General features: G+C 47.4%; 1 protein-coding gene across 1 annotated transcript in view; it reads right to left on the bottom strand.

The window, feature by feature from the left end:
- Positions 1-20383, bottom strand: part of LOC122935730 (cysteine-rich venom protein pseudechetoxin-like) — a 169726-nt gene that overhangs the window by 19373 nt on the left and 129970 nt on the right. Inside the window, exons 4-5 of the mRNA XM_044291594.1 lie at positions 18111-18201; positions 15825-15970 (exon numbers count right to left, since the gene is read on the bottom strand). Coding sequence (XP_044147529.1) covers positions 15825-15970; positions 18111-18201 — 237 coding nt within the window. The remainder of the gene's footprint in view (positions 1-15824; positions 15971-18110; positions 18202-20383) is intronic.

Here is a 20383-nt window from a genome sequence, read left to right as displayed (position 1 = left end):
ACATTTGTAAGCAGCATTTATACACAGTGACAATTTAGCAGACACTTAACACAAGCGAGCCATCAAATGCATTTGAGATGATATTCACCCCTAAAATATAAACCAAACCCCTTATTGACCAGATGAGCTCCACACCATTCTCTCTATTCATGACTAGACACTAGGGATGAGCGAACCCGAACTGTATAGTTCGGGTTCGTACCGAATTTTGGGGTGTCCGTGACACGGACCCGAACCCGGACATTTTCGTAAAAGCCCGGGTTCGGGTTCTGTGTTCGTCGCTTTCTTGGTGCTTTTTGAAAGGCTGCAAAGCAGCCAATCAACAAGCGTCATACTACTTGCCCACAGAGGCCGTCACAGCCATGCCTACTATTGGCTGTGATTGGCCAGAGCACCATGTGACCCAGCCTCTAATTAAGCTGGAGTCACATAGCGCCGCCCGTCACTCTGCTCTGATTAGCGTAGGGAGAGGTTGCAGCTGCGACAGTAGGGCGAGATTAGGCAGTGATTAACTCCTCCAAAAGACTCCATCCATTGATCGATCTGCAGCTGTGGATGATTAAACTGCTGCTATTGAATTGCTCACTGTTTTTAGGCTGCCCAGAGCGTTTTTCAGTCACTTTTTTCTGGGGTGATCGGCGGCCATTTTGTGTTTTGTGTTGCGCCAGCACAAGCTGCCACCAAGTGCATTTAACCCTCAATGGTGTGGTTGTTTTTTGGCTAAAGCCTACATCAGGGTGAAGCTGTCACACCAAGTGCATTTAACCAGCAATAGTCTGTTTATTTTTTGGCCATATACTACATCAGGGGCAAGCTGCGCCCGTCACCAAGTGCATTTAACCCTCAGTAGTGTGGTTGGTCAAGCTGTCACACCAAGTGCATTTAACCAGCAATAGTCTGTTTATTTTTTGGCCATATACTACATCAGGGGCAAGCTGCGCCTGTCACCAAGTGCATTTAACCCTCAGTAGTGTGGTTGGTCAAGCTGTCACACCAAGTGCATTTAACCATCAATAGTGTGGTTATTTTTTGGCCATATCCCAGTCTAATTCTGTCAGTAAACGTATACCTGTCACCCAGCGCCTAAATACTAGGCCTCAAGTTTATATCCAGCTAAATCTGTCGTTACTGGTGTGGCTGGTCAAGTTATTTAGTGTCCGTCAAAGCACATTTTTTGTTCTGGGTTGAAATACAATTCCCAATTTAGCAATTTCCTAATTTAGTGGTTTCTGCTGTTTCAGGCCTACTTTAAATTTATCCCTAAAAGGGTATATAATATTCAAGGTGCACATAGGGTCATTCTGAATAACTTCACACACACGCTACTGTGCATTTCCAAGTCTAATTCTGTCAGTAAACCTATACCTGTCACCCAGCGCCTAAATATTAGGCCTCAAATTTATATTTAGCTAAATCTGTCGTTACTGCTGTACTGTTGTGGCTGGTAAAGTTATTTAGTGTCCGTCAAAGCACAGTTTTTGTTCTGGGTTGAAATACAATTCCCAATTTAGCAATTTCCTAATTTAGTGGTTTCTGCTGTATCAGAGCTATTTGAAATCTATCCCTAAAAGGGTATATAAGATTCAAGGTGCACATAGGGTCATTCTGAATAACTTCACACACATGCTACTGTGCATTTCCAAGTCTAATTCTGTCAGTAAACCTATACCTGTCACCCAGCGCCTAAATACTAGGCCTCAAATTTATATCCAGCTAAATCTGTCGTTACTGCTGTGCCTGTATTAGTGTAATACGGTACCTAAATAGATAGCCAGATAGTGTTAGGTGTCCGTAAAAAAAGGCCTGAATTTGAATTCAATACATTGGGCCAAATAATATTTTTGTTGTTGTGGTGAACGATAAAAATGAGGAAAACATCTAGTAAATGACATGGACGTGGATATGGTCGTAAAGTGTTAGTGGACCCTCTGGTGCTGGGAGAGGACGTGGCCGTTCTGCCACATCCACACGTCCTAGTGTACCAACCACCTCAGGCCCCTGTAGCCGCCAGACTTTGCAGCGATATATGGTGGGGCCCAATGCCATTCTAAGGATGGTAAGGCCTGAGCAGGTACAGGCATTAGTCAATTGGGTGGCCGACAGTGGATCCAGCACGTTCACATTATCTCCCACCCTGTCTTCTGCAGAAAGCGCACAGATGGCGCCTGAAAACCAGGCCCATCAGTCTGTCACATCACCCCCATGCATACCAGGGAAACTGTGTGAGCCTCAAGTTATGCAGCAGTCTCTTATGCTGTTTGAAGACTCCGCTGGCAGGGTTTCCCAAGGGCATCCACCTAGCCTTTCCCCAGCGGTGGAAGACATAGAATGCAGTGACGCAAAACCACTTATGTTTCCTGATGATGAGGACATGGGAATACCACCTCAGCACGTCTCTGATGATGACGAAACACAGGTGCCAAAACTGCTGCGTCTTTCTGCAGTGTGCAGACTGAACAGGAGGTCAGGGAGGAAGACTGGGTGGAAGACGATGCAGGGGACGATGAGGTCCTAGACCCCACATGGAATGAAGGTCGTGCCACTGACTTTCACAGTTCAGAGGAAGAGGCAGTGGTGAGACCGAGCCAACAGCGTGGCAAAAGCAGAACACCCACCGCCAAGAGACTCCGCCTGCTTTTGACCGCCGCCATCTGGGACCGAGCACCCCAAAGGCAGCTTCAAAGAGTTCCCTGGCATGGCACTTCTTCAAACAATGTGCTGACGACAAGACCCGAGTGGTTTGCACGCTGTGCCATCAGAGCCTGAAGCGAGGCATTAACTTTCTGAACCTTAGCACAACCTGCATGACCAGGCACCTGCATGCAAAGCATGAACTGCAGTGGAGTAAACACCTTAAAAACAAGGAAGTCACTCAGGCTCCCCCTGCTACCTCTTCTGCTGCTGCCGCCTCGGCCTCTACTGCTGCTGCCGCCTCAGCCTCTTCCTCCGCCTCTGGAGGAACATTGGCACCTGCCGCCCAGCAAACAGGGGATGTACCACCAACACCACCACCACCTCCGTCACCAAGCATCTCAAACATGTCACACGGCAGCGTTCAACTCTCCATCTCACAAACATTTGAGAGAAAGCGTAAATTTCAACCTAGCCACCCTCGATCCCTGGCCCTGAATGCAAGCATTTCTAAACTACTGGCCTATGAAATGCTGTCATTTAGGCTGGTGGACACAGACAGCTTCAAACAGGTCATGTCGCTTGCTGTCCCACAGTATGTTGTTCCCAGCCGCCACTACTTCTCCAAGAGAGCCGTGCCTTCCCTGCACAACCAAGTATCCGATAAAATATAGTGTGCACTGTGCAACGCCATCTGTAGCAAGGTCCACCTAACCACAGATACATGGACCAGTAAGCACGGCCAGGGACGCTGTATCTCCCTAACTGCACATTGGGTAAATGTAGTGGCAGCTGGGCCCCAGGCGGAGAGCTGTTTGGCGCATGTCCTTCCGCCGCCAAGGATCGCAGGGCAACATTCTTTGCCTCCTGTTTCCACCTCCTCCTTCTCGGCTTCCTCCTCCTCTTCTTCCACCTGCTCATCCAGTCAGCCACACACCTTCACCACCAACTTCAGCACAGCCCGGGGTAAACGTCAGCAGGCCATTCTGAAACTCATATGTTTGGGGGACAGGCCCCACACCGCACAGGAGTTGTGGCGTGGTATAGAACAACAGACCGACGAGTGGTTGCTGCCAGTGAGCCTCAAGCCTGGCCTGGTGGTGTGCGATCATGGGCGAAATCTCGTTGCAGCTCTGGGACTAGCCAGTTTGACGCACATCCCTTGCCTGGCGCATGTACTGAATTTGGTGGTGCAGAATTTCATTCACAACTACCCCGTCCTTTCAGAGCTGCTGCATAAAGTGCGCGCCGTCTGTTCGCGCTTCCAGCGTTCACATCCTGCCGCTGCTCGCCTGTCTGTGCTACAGCGTAACTTCGGCCTTCCCGCTCACCGCCTCATATGCGACGTGCCCACCAGGTGGAACTCCACCTTGCACATGCTGGACAGACTGTGCGAGCAGCAGCAGGCCATAGTGGAGTTTCAGCTGCAGCACGCACGGGTCAGTCGCACTACGGAACAGCACCACTTCACCACCAATGACTGGGCCTCCATGCGAGACCTATGTGCCCTGTTGCGCTGTTTCAAGTACTCCACCAACATGGCCAGTGGCGATGATGCCGTTATCAGCATTACAATACCACTTCTATGTCTCCTTGAGAAAACACTTAGGGCGATGATGGAAGTGGAGGTGGCCCAGGAAGAGGAGGAGGAGGAGGAGGAGGAAGAGGGGTCATTTTTAGCACTTTCAGACCAGTCTCTTCGAACTGACTCAGAGGGAGGTTTTTTGCAACAGCAGAGGCCAGGTACAAATGTGGCCAGCCAGGGCCCACTACTGGAGGACGAGGATGAGGAGGAGGTGGAGGAGGATGAGGATGAAGCATGGTCACAGCGGGGTGGCACCTAACGCAGCTCGGGCCCAACACTGGTGCGTGGCTGGGGGGAAAGGCAGGACGATGACGATACGCCTCCCACAGAGGACAGCTTGTCCTTACCCCTGGGCAGCCTGGCACACATGAGCGACTACATGCAGCAGTGCCTGCCCAACAACAGCAGAGTTGCCAACATTTTAACGTGTGTGGACTACTGGGTTGCCACCCTGCTGGATCCACAGTACAAAGACAATGTGCCCACCTTACTTCCTGCACTGGAGCGTGATAGGAAGATGCGCGAGTACAAGCGCACGTTGGTAGACGCGCTACTTAGAGCATTCCCAAATGTCACAGGGGAACAAGTGGAAGCCAAAGGCCAAGGCAGAGTAGGAGCAAGAGGTCGCCAAGGCAGCTGTGTCACGGCCAGCTCCTCTGAGGACAGGGTTAGCATGGCAGAGATGTGGAAAAGTTTTGTCAACACGCCACAGCTAACTGCACCACCACCTGATACGCAACGTGTTAGCAGGAGGCAACATTTCACTAACATGGTGGAACAGTACGTGTGCACACCTCTCCACGTACTGACTGATTGTTCGGCCCCATTCAACTTCTGGGTCTCTAAATTGTCCACGTGGCCAGAGCTAGTCTTTTATGCCTTGGAGGTCTTGGTCTGCCCGGCGGCCAGCGTTTTGTCTGAACGTTTACTCAGCACGGCAGGGGGCGTCATTACAGACAAACGCAGCCGCCTGTCTACAGCCAATGTGGACAAGCTGACGTTCATAAAAATAAACCAGGCATGGATCCCACAGGACCTGTCCGTCCCTTGTCCAGATTAGACATTAACTACCTCCCCTTAACCATATATTATTGTACTCCCGGGCACTTCCTCATTCAATCCTATTTTTATTTTCATTTTACCATTATATTGCGAGGCTACCCAAAGTTGAATGAACCTCTCCTCTGTCTGGGTGCCTGGGCTTAAATATATGACAACGGACTGTTCCAGTGGTGGGTGATGTGAAGCCTGATTCTCTGCTATCACATGCAGACTGATTCTCTGCTGACATGAAGCCAGATCCTCTGTTACGGGACCTCTCTCCTCTGCTGGGTGCTGGGCCTAAATATCTGACAATGTACTGTTGCAGTGGTGTCTGACGTGAAGCCTGATTCTCTGCTATGACATGCAGACTAATTCTCTGCTGACATGAAGACAGATCCTCTGTTACGGGACCTCTCTCCTCTGCCTGGGTGCTAGGCCTAAATATATGCCAATGGACTATTGCACTGGTGGCTGACGTGAAGCCTGATTCTCTGCTATGACATGCAGACTGATTCTCTGCTGACATGAAGCCAGATCCTCTGTTACGGGACCTCTCTCCTCTGCCTGGGTGCTGGGCCTAAATATCTGACAATGGACTGTTGCAGTGGTGGCTGACGTGAAGCCTGATTCTCTGCTATGACATGCAGACTGATTCTCTGCTGACATGAAGACAGATCCTCTATTACGGGACCTCTCTCCTCTGCCTGGGTGCTGGGCCTAAATATATGCCAATGGACTGTTGCACTGGTGGCTGACGTGAAGCCTGATTCTCTGCTATGACATGCAGACTGATTCTCTGCTGACATGAAGCCAGATTCTCTGTTACGGGACCTCTATCCTCTGCCTGTGTGCTGGGCCTAAATATATGCCAATGGACTGTTGCACTGGTGGCTGACGTGAAGCCTGATTCTCTGCTATGACATGAAGACTGATTCTCTGCTGACATGAAGACAGATCCTCTGTTACGGAACCTCTCTCCTCTGCCTGGGTGCTGGGCCTAAATATCTGACAATGGACTGTTGCACTGGTGGCTGACGTGAAGCCTGATTCCCTGCTATGACATGCAGACTGATTCTCTGCTGACATGAAGCCAGATCCTCTGTTACGGGACCTCTCTCCTCTGCCTGGGTGCTGGGCCTAAATATATGACTATGGACTGTTGCAGTGGTGGCTGACATGAAGCCTGATTCTCTGCTATGACATGCAGACTGATTCTCTGCTGACATGAAGCCAGATCCTCTGTTACGGGACCTCTCTCCTCTGCCTGGGTGCTGGGCCTAAATATCTGACAATGGACTGTTGCACTGGTGGCTGACGTGAAGCCTGATTCTCTGCTATGACATGCAGACTGATTCTCTGCTGACATGAAGCCAGATCCTCTGTTACGGGACCTCTCTCCTCTGCCTGGGTGCTGGGCCTAAATATATGACTATGGACTGTTGCAGTGGTGGCTGACATGAAGCCTGATTCTCTGCTATGACATGCAGACTGATTCTCTGCTGACATGAAGCCAGATCCTCTGTTACGGGACCTCTCTCCTCTGCCTGGGTGCTGGGCCTAAATATATGCCAATGGACTGTTGCACTGGTGGCTAACGTGAAGCCTGATTCTCTGCTATGACATGCAGACTGATTCTCTGCTGACATGAAGACAGATCCTCTGTTACGGGACCTCTCTCCTCTGCCTGGGTGCTGGGCCTAAATATATGACAATGGACTGTTGCACTGGTGGCTGACATGAAGCCTGATTCTCTGCTATGACATGCAGACTGATTCTCTGCTGACATGAAGACAGATCCTCTGTTACGGGACCTCTCTCCTCTGCCTGGGTGCTGGGCCTAAATATATGACAATGGACTGTTGCACTGGTGGCTGACATGAAGCCTGATTCTCTGCTATGACATGCAGACTGATTCTCTGCTGACATGAAGCCAGATCCTCTGTTACGGGACCTCTCTCCTCTGCCTGGGTGCTGGGCCTAAATATATGACAATTGACTGTTGCACTGATGGCTGACGGGAAGCCTGATTCTCTGCTATGACATGCAGACTGATTCTCTGCTGACATGAAGCCAGATCCTCTGTTGCGGGACCTCTCTCCTCTGCCTGGGTGCTGGGCCTAAATATATGACAATGGACTGTTGCACTGGTGGCTGACGTGAAGCCTGATTCTCTGCTATGACATGCAGACTGATTCTCTGCTGACATGAAGCCAGATTCTCTGTTACGGGACCTCTCTCCTCTGCCTGGGTGCTGGGCCTAAATATATGACAATGGACTGTTGCAGTGGTGGCTGACATGAAGCCTGATTCTCTGCTATGACATGCAGACTGATTCTCTGCTGACATGAAGACAGATCCTCTGTTACGGGACCTCTCTCCTCTGCCTGGGTGCTGGGCCTAAATATCTGACAATGGACTTTTGCACTGGTGGCTGACGTGAAGCCTGATTCTCTGCTATGACATGCAGACTGATTCTCTGCTGACATGAAGAAAGATTCTCTGTTACGGACCTCTCTCCTCTGCCTGGGTGCTGGGCCGAAATATATGACAATGGACTGTTGCACTGGTGGCTGACGTGAAGCCTGATTCTCTGCTATGACATGCAGACTGATTCTCTGCTGACATGAAGCCAGATACTCTGTTACGGGACCTCTCTCCTCTGCCTGGGTGCTGGGCCTAAATATATGCCAATGGACTGTTGCACTGGTGGCTGACGTGAAGCCTGATTCTCTGCTATGACATGCAGACTGATTCTCTGCTGACATGAAGACAGATCCTCTGTTACGGGACCTCTCTCCTCTGCCTGGGTGCTGGGCCTAAATATCTAAAAATGGACTGTTGCATTGGTGGCTGACGTAAAGCCTGATTCTCTGCTATGACATGCAGACTGATTCTCTGCTGACATGAAGACAGATCCTCTGTTACGGGGCCTCTCTCCTCTGCCTGGGTGCTGGGCCTAAATATATGCCAATGGACTGTTGCAGTGGTTGCTGACATGAAGCCTGATTCTCTGCTATGACATGCAGACTGATTCTCTGCTGACATGAAGACAGATCCTCTGTTATGGAACCTCTCTCCTCTGCCTGGGTGCTGGGCCTAAATATATGCCAATGGACTGTTGCAGTGGTGGCTGACATGAAGCCTGATTCTCTGCTATGACATGCAGACTGATTCTCTGCTGACATGAAGACAGATCCTCTGTTACGGGACCTCTCTCCTCTGCCAGGGTGCTGGGCTTAAATATCTGACAATGGACTTTTGCACTGGTGGCTGACGTGAAGCCTGATTCTCTGCTATGACATGCAGACTGATTCTCTGATGACATGAAGCTAGATCCTCTGTTACGGGACCTCTCTCCTCTGCCTTAGTGCTGGGCCTAAATATATGACAATGGACTGTTGCACTGATGGCTGACGGGAAGCCTGATTCTCTGCTATGACATGCAGACTGATTCTCTGCTGACATGAAGCCAGATCCTCTGTTGCGGGACATCTCTCCTCTGCCTGGGTGCTGGGCCTAAATATATGACAATGGACTGTTGCACTGGTGGCTGACGTGAAGCCTGATTCTCTGCTATGACATGCAGACTGATTCTCTGCTGACATGAAGCCAGATTCTCTGTTACGGGACCACTCTCCTCTGCCTGGGTGCTGGGCCTAAATATATGACAATGGACTGTTGCAGTGGTGGCTGACATGAAGCCTGATTCTCTGCTATGACATGCAGACTGATTCTCTGCTGACATGAAGACAGATCCTCTGTTACGGGACCTCTCTCCTCTGCCTGGGTGCTGGGCCTAAATATCTGACAATGGACTGTTGCACTGGTGGCTGACGTGAAGCCTGATTCTCTGCTATGACATGCAGACTGATTCTCTGCTGACATGAAGACAGATTCTCTGTTACGGACCTCTCTCCTCTGCCTGGGTGCTGGGCCGAAATATATGACAATGGACTGTTGCACTGGTGGCTGACGTGAAGCCTGATTCTCTGCTATGACATGCAGACTGATTCTCTGCTGACATGAAGCCAGATACTCTGTTACGGGACCTCTCTCCTCTGCCTGGGTGCTGGGCCTAAATATCTGACAATGGACTTTTGCACTGGTGGCTGACGTGAAGCCTGATTCTCTGCTATGACTTGCAGACTGATTCTCTGCTGACATGAAGACAGATTCTCTGTTACGGACCTCTCTCCTCTGCCTGGGTGCTGGGCCGAAATATATGACAATGGACTGTTGCACTGGTGGCTGACGTGAAGCCTGATTCTCTGCTATGACATGCAGACTGATTCTCTGCTGACATGAAGCCAGATACTCTGTTACGGGACCTCTCTCCTCTGCCTGGGTGCTGGGCCTAAATATATGCCAATGGACTGTTGCACTGGTGGCTGACGTGAAGCCTGATTCTCTGCTATGACATGCAGACTGATTCTCTGCTGACATGAAGACAGATCCTCTGTTACGGGACCTCTCTCCTCTGCCTGGGTGCTGGGCCTAAATATCTAAAAATGGACTGTTGCATTGGTGGCTGACGTGAAGCCTGATTCTCTGCTATGACATGTAGACTGATTCTCTGCTGATATGAAGAAAGAGCCTCTGTTTTGGGACCTCTCTCCTTTGCCTGGGTGCTGGGCCTAAATATATGCCAATGGACTGTTGCAGTGGTGGCTGACATGAAGCCTGATTCTCTGCTATGACATGCAGACTGATTCTCTGCTGACATGAAGACAGATCCTCTGTTACGGGGCCTCTTTCCTCTGCCTGGGTGCTGGGCCTACATATATGCCAATGGACTGTTGCAGTGGTTGCTGACATGAAGCCTGATTCTCTGCTATGACATGCAGACTGATTCTCTGCTGACATGAAGACAGATCCTCTGTTACGGAACCTCTCTCCTCTGCCTGGGTGCTGGGCCTAAATATATGCCAATGGACTGTTGCAGTGGTGGCTGACATGAAGCCTGATTCTCTGCTATGACATGCAGACTGATTCTCTGCTGACATGAAGACAGATCCTCTGTTACGGGACCTCTCTCCTCTGCCAGGGTGCTGGGCTTAAATATCTGACAATGGACTTTTGCACTGGTGGCTGACGTGAAGCCTGATTCTCTGCTATGACATGCAGACTGATTCTCTGCTGACATGAAGCCAGATCCTCTGTTACGGGACCTCTCTCCTCTGCCTTAGTGCTGGGCCTAAATATATGACAATGGACTGTTGCACTGATGGCTGACGGGAAGCCTGATTCTCTGCTATGACATGCAGACTGATTCTCTGCTGACATGAAGCCAGATCCTCTGTTGCGGGACATCTCTCCTCTGCCTGGGTGCTGGGCCTAAATATATGACAATGGACTGTTGCACTGGTGGCTGACGTGAAGCCTGATTCTCTGCTATGACATGCAGACTGATTCTCTGCTGACATGAAGCCAGATTCTCTGTTACGGGACCACTCTCCTCTGCCTGGGTGCTGGGCCTAAATATATGACAATGGACTGTTGCAATGGTGGCTGACATGAAGCCTGATTCTCTGCTATGACATGCAGACTGATTCTCTGCTGACATGAAGACAGATCCTCTGTTACGGGACCTCTCTCCTCTGCCTGGGTGCTGGGCCTAAATATCTGACAATGGACTTTTGCACTGGTGGCTGACGTGAAGCCTGATTCTCTGCTATGACATGCAGACTGATTCTCTGCTGACATGAAGACAGATTCTCTGTTACGGACCTCTCTCCTCTGCCTGGGTGCTGGGCCGAAATATATGACAATGGACTGTTGCACTGGTGGCTGACGTGAAGCCTGATTCTCTGCTATGACATGCAGACTGATTCTCTGCTGACATGAAGCCAGATACTCTGTTACGGGACCTCTCTCCTCTGCCTGGGTGCTGGGCCTAAATATATGCCAATGGACTGTTGCTCTGGTGGCTGACGTGAAGCCTGATTCTCTGCTATGACATGCAGACTGATTCTCTGCTGACATGAAGACAGATCCTCTGTTACGGGACCTCTCTCCTCTGCCTGGGTGCTGGGCCTAAATATCTAAAAATGGACTGTTGCATTGGTGGCTGACGTGAAGCCTGATTCTCTGCTATGACATGCAGACTGATTCTCTGCTGATATGAAGAAAGAGCCTCTGTTTTGGGACCTCTCTCCTTTGCCTGGGTGCTGGGCCTAAATATATGCCAATGGACTGTTGCAGTGGTGGCTGACATGAAGCCTGATTCTCTGCTATGACATGCAGACTGATTCTCTGCTGACATGAAGACAGATCCTCTGTTACAGGGCCTCTCTCCTCTGCCTGGGTGCTGGGCCTAAATATATGCCAATGGACTGTTGCAGTGGTTGCTGACATGAAGCCTGATTCTCTGCTATGACATGCAGACTGATTCTCTGCTGACATGAAGACAGATCCTCTGTTACGGAACCTCTCTCCTCTGCCTGGGTGCTGGGCCTAAATATATGCCAATGGACTGTTGCAGTGGTGGCTGACATGAAGCCTGATTCTCTGCTATGACATGCAGACTGATTCTCTGCTGACATGAAGACAGATCCTCTGTTACGGGACCTCTCTTCTCTGCCTGGGTGCTGGGCTTAAATATCTGACAATGGACTGTTGCAGTGGTGGCTGACGTGAAGCCTGATTCTCTGCTATGACATGCAGACTGATTCAATGCTGACATGAAGCCAGATTCTCTGTTACGGGACCTCTCTCCTCTGCCTGGGTGCTGGGCCTAAATATAAGCCAATGGACTGTTGCACTGGTGGCTGACGTGAACCCTGATTCTCTGCTATGACATGCAGACTGATTCTCTGCAGACATGAAGACAGATCCTCTTTTACGGACCTCTCTCCTCTGCCTGGGTGCTGGGCCTAAATATATGCCAATAGACTGTTGCAGTGGTGGCTGACATGAAGCCTGATTCTCTGCTATGACATGCAGACTGATTCTCTGCTGACATGAAGTCAGATCCTCTGTTTCGGGAGATCTCTCCTCTGCCTGGGTGCTGGGCCTAAATATATGCCAATGGACTGTTGCAGTGGTGGCTGACATGAAGCCTGATTCTCTGCTATTACATGCAGACTGATTCTCTGCTGACATGAAGACAGATCCTCTGTTACGGAACCTCTCTCCTCTGCCTGGGTGCTGGGCCTAAATATATGCCAATGGACTGTTGCAGTGGTGGCTGACATGAAGCCTGATTCTCTGCTATGACATGCAGACTGATTCTCTGCTGACATGCAGCTAGATCCTCTGTTACGGGACCTCTCTCCTCTGCCTGGGTGCTGGGCCTAAATATATGACAATGGACTGTTGCACTGGTGGCTGACGTGAAGCCTGATTCTCTGCTATGACATGCAGACTGATTCTCTGCTGACATGAAGCCAGATCCTCTGTTACGGGACCTCTCTCCTCTGCCTGGGTGCTGTGCCTAAATATATTCCAATGGACTGTTGCACTGGTGGCTGACGTGAAGCCTGATTCTCTGCTATGACATGCAGACTGATTCTCTGCTGACATGAATCCAGATTCTCTGTTACGGGACCTCTCTCCTCTGCCTGGGTGCTGGGCCTAAATATATGCCAATGGACTGTTGCAGTGGTGGGTGACGTGAAGCCTAATTCTCTGCTATGACATGCAGACTGATTCTCTGCTGACATGAAGACAGATTCTCTGTTACGGACCTCTCTCCTCTGCCTGGGTGCTGGGCCTAAATATATGCCAATGGACTGTTGCAGTGGTGGGTGACGTGAAGCCTGATTCTCTGCTATGACATGCAGACTGATTCTCTGCTGACATGAAGACAGATACTCTGTTACGGGACCTCTCTCCTCTGCCTGGGTGCTGGGCCTAAATATATGCCAATGGACTGTTGCACTGGTGGCTGACGTGAAGCCTGATTCTCTGCTATGACATGCAGACTGATTCTCTGCTGACATGAAGACAGATCCTCTGTTACGGGACCTCTCTCCTCTGCCTGGGTGCTGGGCCTAAATATCTGACAATGGACTGTTGCACTGGTGGCTGACGTGAAGCCTGATTCTCTATGACATGCAGACTGATTCTCTGCTAACATGAAGCCAGATCCTCTGTTACGGGACCTCTCTCCTCTGCCTGGGTGCTGGGCCTAAATATCTGACAATGGACTGTTGCAGTGGTGGCTGACATGAAGCCTGATTCTCTGCTATGACATGCAGACTGATTCTCTGCTGACATGAAGACAGATTCTCTGTTATGGACCTCTCTCCTCTGCCTGGGTGCTGGGCCTAAATATCTGACAATGGACTGTTGCAGTGGTGGCTGACGTGAAGCCTGATTCTCTGCTATGACATGCAGACTGATTCTCTGCTGACATGAAGACAGATCCTCTGTTACGGGACTTCTCTCCTCTGCCTGGGCTTAAATATCTGACAATGGACTGTTGCAGTGGTGGCTGACGTGAAGCCTGATTCTCTGCTATGACATGCAGACTGATTCTCTGCTGACATGTAGACAGATCCTCTGTTGCGGGACCTCTCTCCTCTGCCTGGGTGCTGGGCCTAAATATATGCCAATGGACTGTTGCACTGGTGGCTGACGTGAAGCCTGAAAAGTTCGGGTCTCCATTGACTTCAATGGGGTTCGGGTTCGGGACGAAGTTCGGATCGGATTCGGTTTCCGAACCCGAACATTTCATGGAAGTTCGGCCGAACTTCTCGAACCCGAACATCCAGGTGTCCGCTCAACTCTACTAGACACCTTTTTCTTTTCATTTGATTCCATTGGTGTTCTATTTTCATGCCATTTTTATATTACTATTTTCTTGTATGTTTTAAACAGTACCTGGAAAAATATGAAAATAAACTTTTCTTTTTACATTTTCTTATTTTTTTTCTTATTCTCACTTTTCAACATCTCTATCAACATCATCATTACGCTCATCAACATTTTTTCATCATCCAAATTATCATCATTTTAATTATAATTATCGTTATTATTACCACAACTACCATAATATCATCATTGTCATTAACATCTATTTTATTCATTTTTTTTAAGTTTAGAGAACTGAGAAGCATTTCTCCCAAACAGCTACCAACTTCTACCAGGGAAAGCTTCAACCATCCAGACATTTTCCCTAAGGTGGCAGCTGCAAGGAAATGTAGATATACTGTATGATAACTAGAGATGAGTGAATTTATGAAAAGCTTGATTCCACTGATTCCCCGATTCCACTGATTTTTTACAAAATTTTTTGCTTTGTGACAACTTTTTTTTGTAAGTAGCGGCTGCAATGACAGGGAGCTGCGATAGCGCCACCCCCGTCATTGTAGCCCTCAGATGCCACGTTCATACATGATTGCGGCATCTGAGTGTAAAAACAGTGTAAAATTAACATTAAAAAATTAAGTCAAACTTACTGCCTCCATTTGCTCGCAACGGGCTGGCCACCACCATCTTGTTTGAATATCTGGAGCAAAATATTGAGCGGTGCGAGATTACATCATCACGCCAGCCAGCATGGTGATGTCATACGTCACCACGCATTGGATTTCGGCCGCGATCTTCAATCAAGATGGTGGCTGACGGCCCGTCGCGAGCAAATGGAGGAGGTAAGTGATATGTTTTTCTTGTTTTTTACACTATTTCAGGTTAAATCGATTCACTAACACGAAGCACAAGGAAATTCGGCTTCTAGACTTATCGAATTTATCTTGAAATTCGGATTGAATTCCACTTTGCGGGATTCGATTTGCTCATCTCTAATGATAACCATTCAGATGAATGGCTGTCCATCTAATAAAAGGACAGCCTTAGTCTTCCAAAGTGGAAGTCGCTCTCACAGTGGCTCTCCAGTCTGGTTCCTTTAAAAGGGGTGTTTCTATATGGAACATTTATCGCATATTGATAGTGTATGCCATAAATATCTGACAGTCAAGAATGGGGCCATGAAGTTAATGGAGCACAAGCACTGATTTGGCTATCCAATAAGTGAATGGACAGGACATAATGCATGTCTGGTGTGTACCCCTTTCTTGAGATAGGAACAGATCCCAGAGACAGGTCCCACAGCTTTTGGACATTTAAAACATATCTTATCAAATCGCCATAAATGTCTCATAAGAAGATCCATTTAAGTGGATCACATTTTTTTCAGAGAATTGTCAGGCCGTGGCACCCTGTGGCATCACTGTCTATGTGGTACTAGGATTGTTTCAGGGAATAAGAGTCTTCTGGATGACAGAAGAAGAGATGGATGAAAGGTATGACTGTCTAAGCTTAGAAAGACCCTGCTGAGATACCCCATTTCTGGGACTAGTAGATCTCAATGTTATGCCACCACTGGAAACTAGGTTATGTGCTGCTAGCTAAATGAAAGGGTGATTTCTCACACTAAACAGTTGAACATTGTAAATTGTGACCTGTTGATTTCAGTCTAGTACAATAGTTATCATTTTTGGCTCCATGTTCTTAGCCATTTCAAGTGTGGAAATCCCAAAAGATCCCCAAATTTGCAGTTTAAGAACAACGCTGTGATTGGTTTTCTACAGATAAAAAATAGATAAGGGAAAATCCATGGTACCTGAGTGTAGTTTCCAATGATGTCGCCCTCGTTCTTTTGTCCTTTTCCAAACTGAAAATTATTTTCTTCGTCATAGAATGCTTTAAATGCCTTCTCCCAGCCGGTTGCATGTGGAACCATGTAAAAGTTTTCCCCACACCTGCAATCTAGAGGATAGTGGATCATATATAATGTTTACCATTGGGATTTCTGGACTATAACATGGGCAAAAGAGACAATTCCGTAGAGGCTCAAGCCTCCATTATTTAGGGACCCCGCACCCCAAAGCCCACACTCATCCCATTCTAGGTTTCTTCCCTAGCACCCTGTTATTAATTTACCTATAGACTATGAAATTATCTGGTATTGTATTATTTTCTACTGTGTAGCACTACATGGCACTATTGGCAGCAGATACTGTATATGTGATGGTGAAATGTAAGTGCTTAAAACTAGTGTTTAGCGAAGCGAAGCATTTGATTCGGAATTTGGTCCAAACATTAGGACAACTTTGATTGTATATAAATCCGAATTTCCTCAGGCTTCTTGATAACAAATCAGGTTTTCCTAAAATGGTGGCTGCATGTGTTAGAAGCAAAACTAAGTGTAGAGGAGACAAGACCGGGAATGCAAGATCACTCATAATGCTGGGCAGCCAAGACAGATAGCCCCACAGATCCACAGATCCCCTGTGATGTCACAGCCCTATAAAATCCTGCGTGTTCTCCGTCATTGTCCTGTGAGCTGAGCTTAGAGAGAGACATGAGCTAAGAACAGTGTTAATAGAAGAATATTGGAGAGGGGGAGTGCAGGGAGAGTGTAGGGAGACTGCAGGAAGACTTATTCTGCATCAGGTATATTTATGTTATCCTACATTTACTTATTCCTACATCAGCCATAAACTAAGATATGTAATTAAATACCAATAAGGGCGGGTTAAGATGGGCATTATAAATTCTGTTATTGCATTCCGTTATAACAAAAAATAATGGAATTCATAAAACAGAATTCAGGAATTTTGTTTTGATCTGTGAGGTCTGTGGGCCAGCAGAACAGATCTCTCTGGTTTCCATTATGCAGGACGGAAAATAAAGTGGTACTTCCTACCAATCACAATGATGGCCCCACCCATGCAGAACCTGCTGGGTAATCTATAGCTTCCTAATGGAAAATCTTGTATGTTTGAAGAACATTACCCCTGTTTCTTATTTTGAATACCACTTTCTATAAAGGCACTTTCCAGGATTTTACCGAAATGTTTGTCAAGCAGGAAATGATTTAAAAAAAAACAAAAAAACACGGTGGTTCTTGCAGCTCCTACATTGATGACGATGCATATATCATTCATGTGAATGCTGCATGCAATGATGCTTGCAGGTATGGCACATGACCCCTGAGGTCAGTGACTGGCTTAAGTGGTCACATGATTGCTGTACATGACATTATTTCTGTAGGACTGGAGGGGATGGACGAGTTATTTTTTGTTCTTTCTATGTTCCTAACTAGGCAAATGTAACAGCTTTCCAATTAACTCACTTTATCTCCGGTGCCTGGTTTCTCAGATTTCACTGAGGGTCACATGACCTGTGATGTCAGCTTCTCTCCCTGCTCTGATAAAGGTTGTTTACCAGCCTGTAAACCAGACGTCACTGTGCTGGTCACACCTCCCCCCCCCCCCTTCACTGCCATCTACTCTCTGCTAGGATTCTTAACCCCTTCAGCTGCACAACTCTGCAGGCAATGAGGAGACAATGCTGGGCACTGGAGCTGACATACTAGAGAGAGCATTGCACAAGAAGGTAGGGGGAAGATCCTGTGTGTATTAGCAGTGTCATTATACAGGTGGGACATGTAGTTCTACACTTACAAGTTGCTGTTGATTCTCCCAGCACCCAGCACTAAGGGCAGCTCTTGTATCCACTCCCTTAGCAGTGTCATTGTACAGCTTGGACTTGTAGTCCTACACATACAACATGCTGCAGAGTCTCCCAGCAGTCAGACATGTCACTCAGAGCAGCTCTTTTATTCACTCCCTTAGCAGAGCAGGGGGAGGGGCAGAGATTGTTTTTATTGCATGTAAAGAAAACGCCAGAAAAGAACCAGTGAAATAAGGAAATATATATTTTTTTTTTTGCATAAAACTTGCTTAGCTCAGTTATATATCAGATTTTCAGTGCTATATTTTTTTTTTTCATAAACATCTGCACTTTCTCAAATTTTTAAAACCAGGTAGTATTTTTATTTTTTTACTGGAGAAGCCTTATGGATGCACAATAGTTCCAGTGCATAGATTATTGTCATAGTCACCTGGCAGTTCTCTTTTTGACGGAGGGCTGTGATTGAATGAACAGGTTTGGGCCGCCCTTAAGGCAGTCTTTGCAGCTTCCTGGCTCCATGACTTAAAAAAAGAAGAAAAAGACAATGGCATAAAATACACTTTATTGTAGTATAAAATCTGACAGTAAAAACTGACCAAATATTAGTAAATGGGAATTCAGATCTGCAGACAAAGTCTGGTAATTATGTTATATTTGCTCAAATTGACTTACCAATACTTGACAATTTCTACAATTTCAGTAAAAATCCTGTAACTAAGTCCTTCGTTGTATCCACCGCTGGTCTAAATCTAAGACCATTTTCTACACCTAAAACAGGCATAGAGACTGTTGAAAGAGACAGGCCTGTGGGCCCATCCCCTTTCCCGCCAATGACACGCCCACTTTTCTAACCTGGCGTGAGCAGGGTAAAGTTGCAGATTGTGGCAAATACCCTTTGCGCTGCAATATGCGCCAGAAATATGCCTAATATAGGTGTATTCCTAATAGTAAATGACCCCATAAATGTCTAATGTTATTATCCTGTTATCCTGTCACTCCTAGCTGCAGAGCAGCAAGGGGTCCTAACATGAGCCTTGCATAAGGTAGCCCCTACATGCATCCCTTCTTGTAGGAAAGCAATGGCACAGGAGACGTGTAACTGCAAAAACTAAACTCTCATGATGATCTTTAAAAGTGATGGCTACAAAATTTTGTCCCAGTCCTATAATTTCTAGTTATTGGAAAACAAAAACGGCCCACGGCGCAAGAAACCGTTCACAGGTCACCAGGATCAGGAGTACAATATTGTATTGCAGCAATACAATGCATTTCGGGGAATCATTCCCCTTCATCAGGTACAAAGGGCTGCACTTCTTGAGCAGAGCTCTGCTCAAGAGGTGCAGCCCTTTGTACCTGATGAAGGGGAGTGATTCCCCGATACAGGTTGTATTGCTGCAATAAAATATTGTACTCCTGATCCTGGTGACCTGTGGATGGTTTCTTGCGCCGTGGGACGTTTTTGTTTTCCAATAACTACTTACCTTCTTGGGGACCCCAGGCATCTCCGATAAGAAGTTTCTTCTTGATCCCGTGGCTGCAGACTTCCATTTCCAGGTTTTCAGGTTCTTCTGATGAGCTTGTATTAGAGTTTGCCTACCATTTGCAAAACCTTACAAGGTGGGTGAGCCTTGCCATTTATTATTCTTTTATTCTTTGGTTCTCGCAGAATTACCCTATGTTGCGCACATCTGTTTAATTACAGTACAAATCAAGCCTGTCTATAATTTCTAGTATCTTAATGGGAACAAGCTAAGTGGATATTTAGGTTAGGCACTAACGCTTAGTGGTATCTCAGGCTCAGTTCTTAGTTACATTAGTAAATGTATGTACAGTCTTAAGAATAAAGAAACAGCGGGTGAAGGAGGGCACTTCCTTCTAAATGGGTTCTAAATGGGTTCTCAAAGTCTCTTCCTTTGGCCTGCAGCACAGATGGATGTCCATGCCTACAAATTAATTCGTGAGATGGCAGTTTGTCATTCGCCCACTCATTAGATGGACTCTTGTCGAGTTAAGTCTCCGGACTTCTCTTTTGGCAGTTTCCATTCGGCATGCAGGCTCTCCCTATCTAGCTCCATACATGAATTCTTGCCATGGTTGTCTTCTACAAGTGTCTTGCATTACGCTCAACAGCTATAGTGGCATTCGTCTTGCTTGGCTACTTATCATCAGTTTGAATGACTTCTGTCACCGTTGGATCTGCAACTTATGGCAACCTCCTGCTGTTCATCTCCTGCTACTTCATCAGCTATGTCAGTCCATAGACTTTCTGCCTTTGCTTCTCTCAACCTCTTTCACTGACTCCACAGACATTAGCTTGAGCCCTCAGTGCCTCCTGCAGATCAGTAGCAGGTTACATGATTGTTGAAAATAGCCTTCTTCCATTTTTACTGATGACCTTGTTGTGGTGGCATTACCACCTAAGTTGAAGTGACTTCCTTGACTTGCTGAGACATGCCAACAATACAGGTAAGTTATGTACTTGAATGCTATTATATCTCCCAACCTTAAGTTTTCATTTGCTATTTGATGTGCCATATTATGTGCCTAATCTGCTGTGAGATGCCAGCAAGGTAGATTATGCTGGAAGATGGAGTTGAGTGTCTTCAGGGCCTAGATAGGGTAAAGGTGCAGCTGAGTATGGAAGAGGAGCTGCTGACAAAGGATCTGCCTAGCCTCTGCATACTGATAGCAGATGGAGCTTGT

This window comes from Bufo gargarizans, chromosome 4, assembly GCF_014858855.1.
Source record: "Bufo gargarizans isolate SCDJY-AF-19 chromosome 4, ASM1485885v1, whole genome shotgun sequence".
NCBI lineage: Eukaryota > Metazoa > Chordata > Amphibia > Anura > Bufonidae > Bufo > Bufo gargarizans.
The sequence above is the reverse complement of the archived record's forward strand: the minus strand, read 5'-3'. Positions and strand labels throughout refer to the sequence as shown.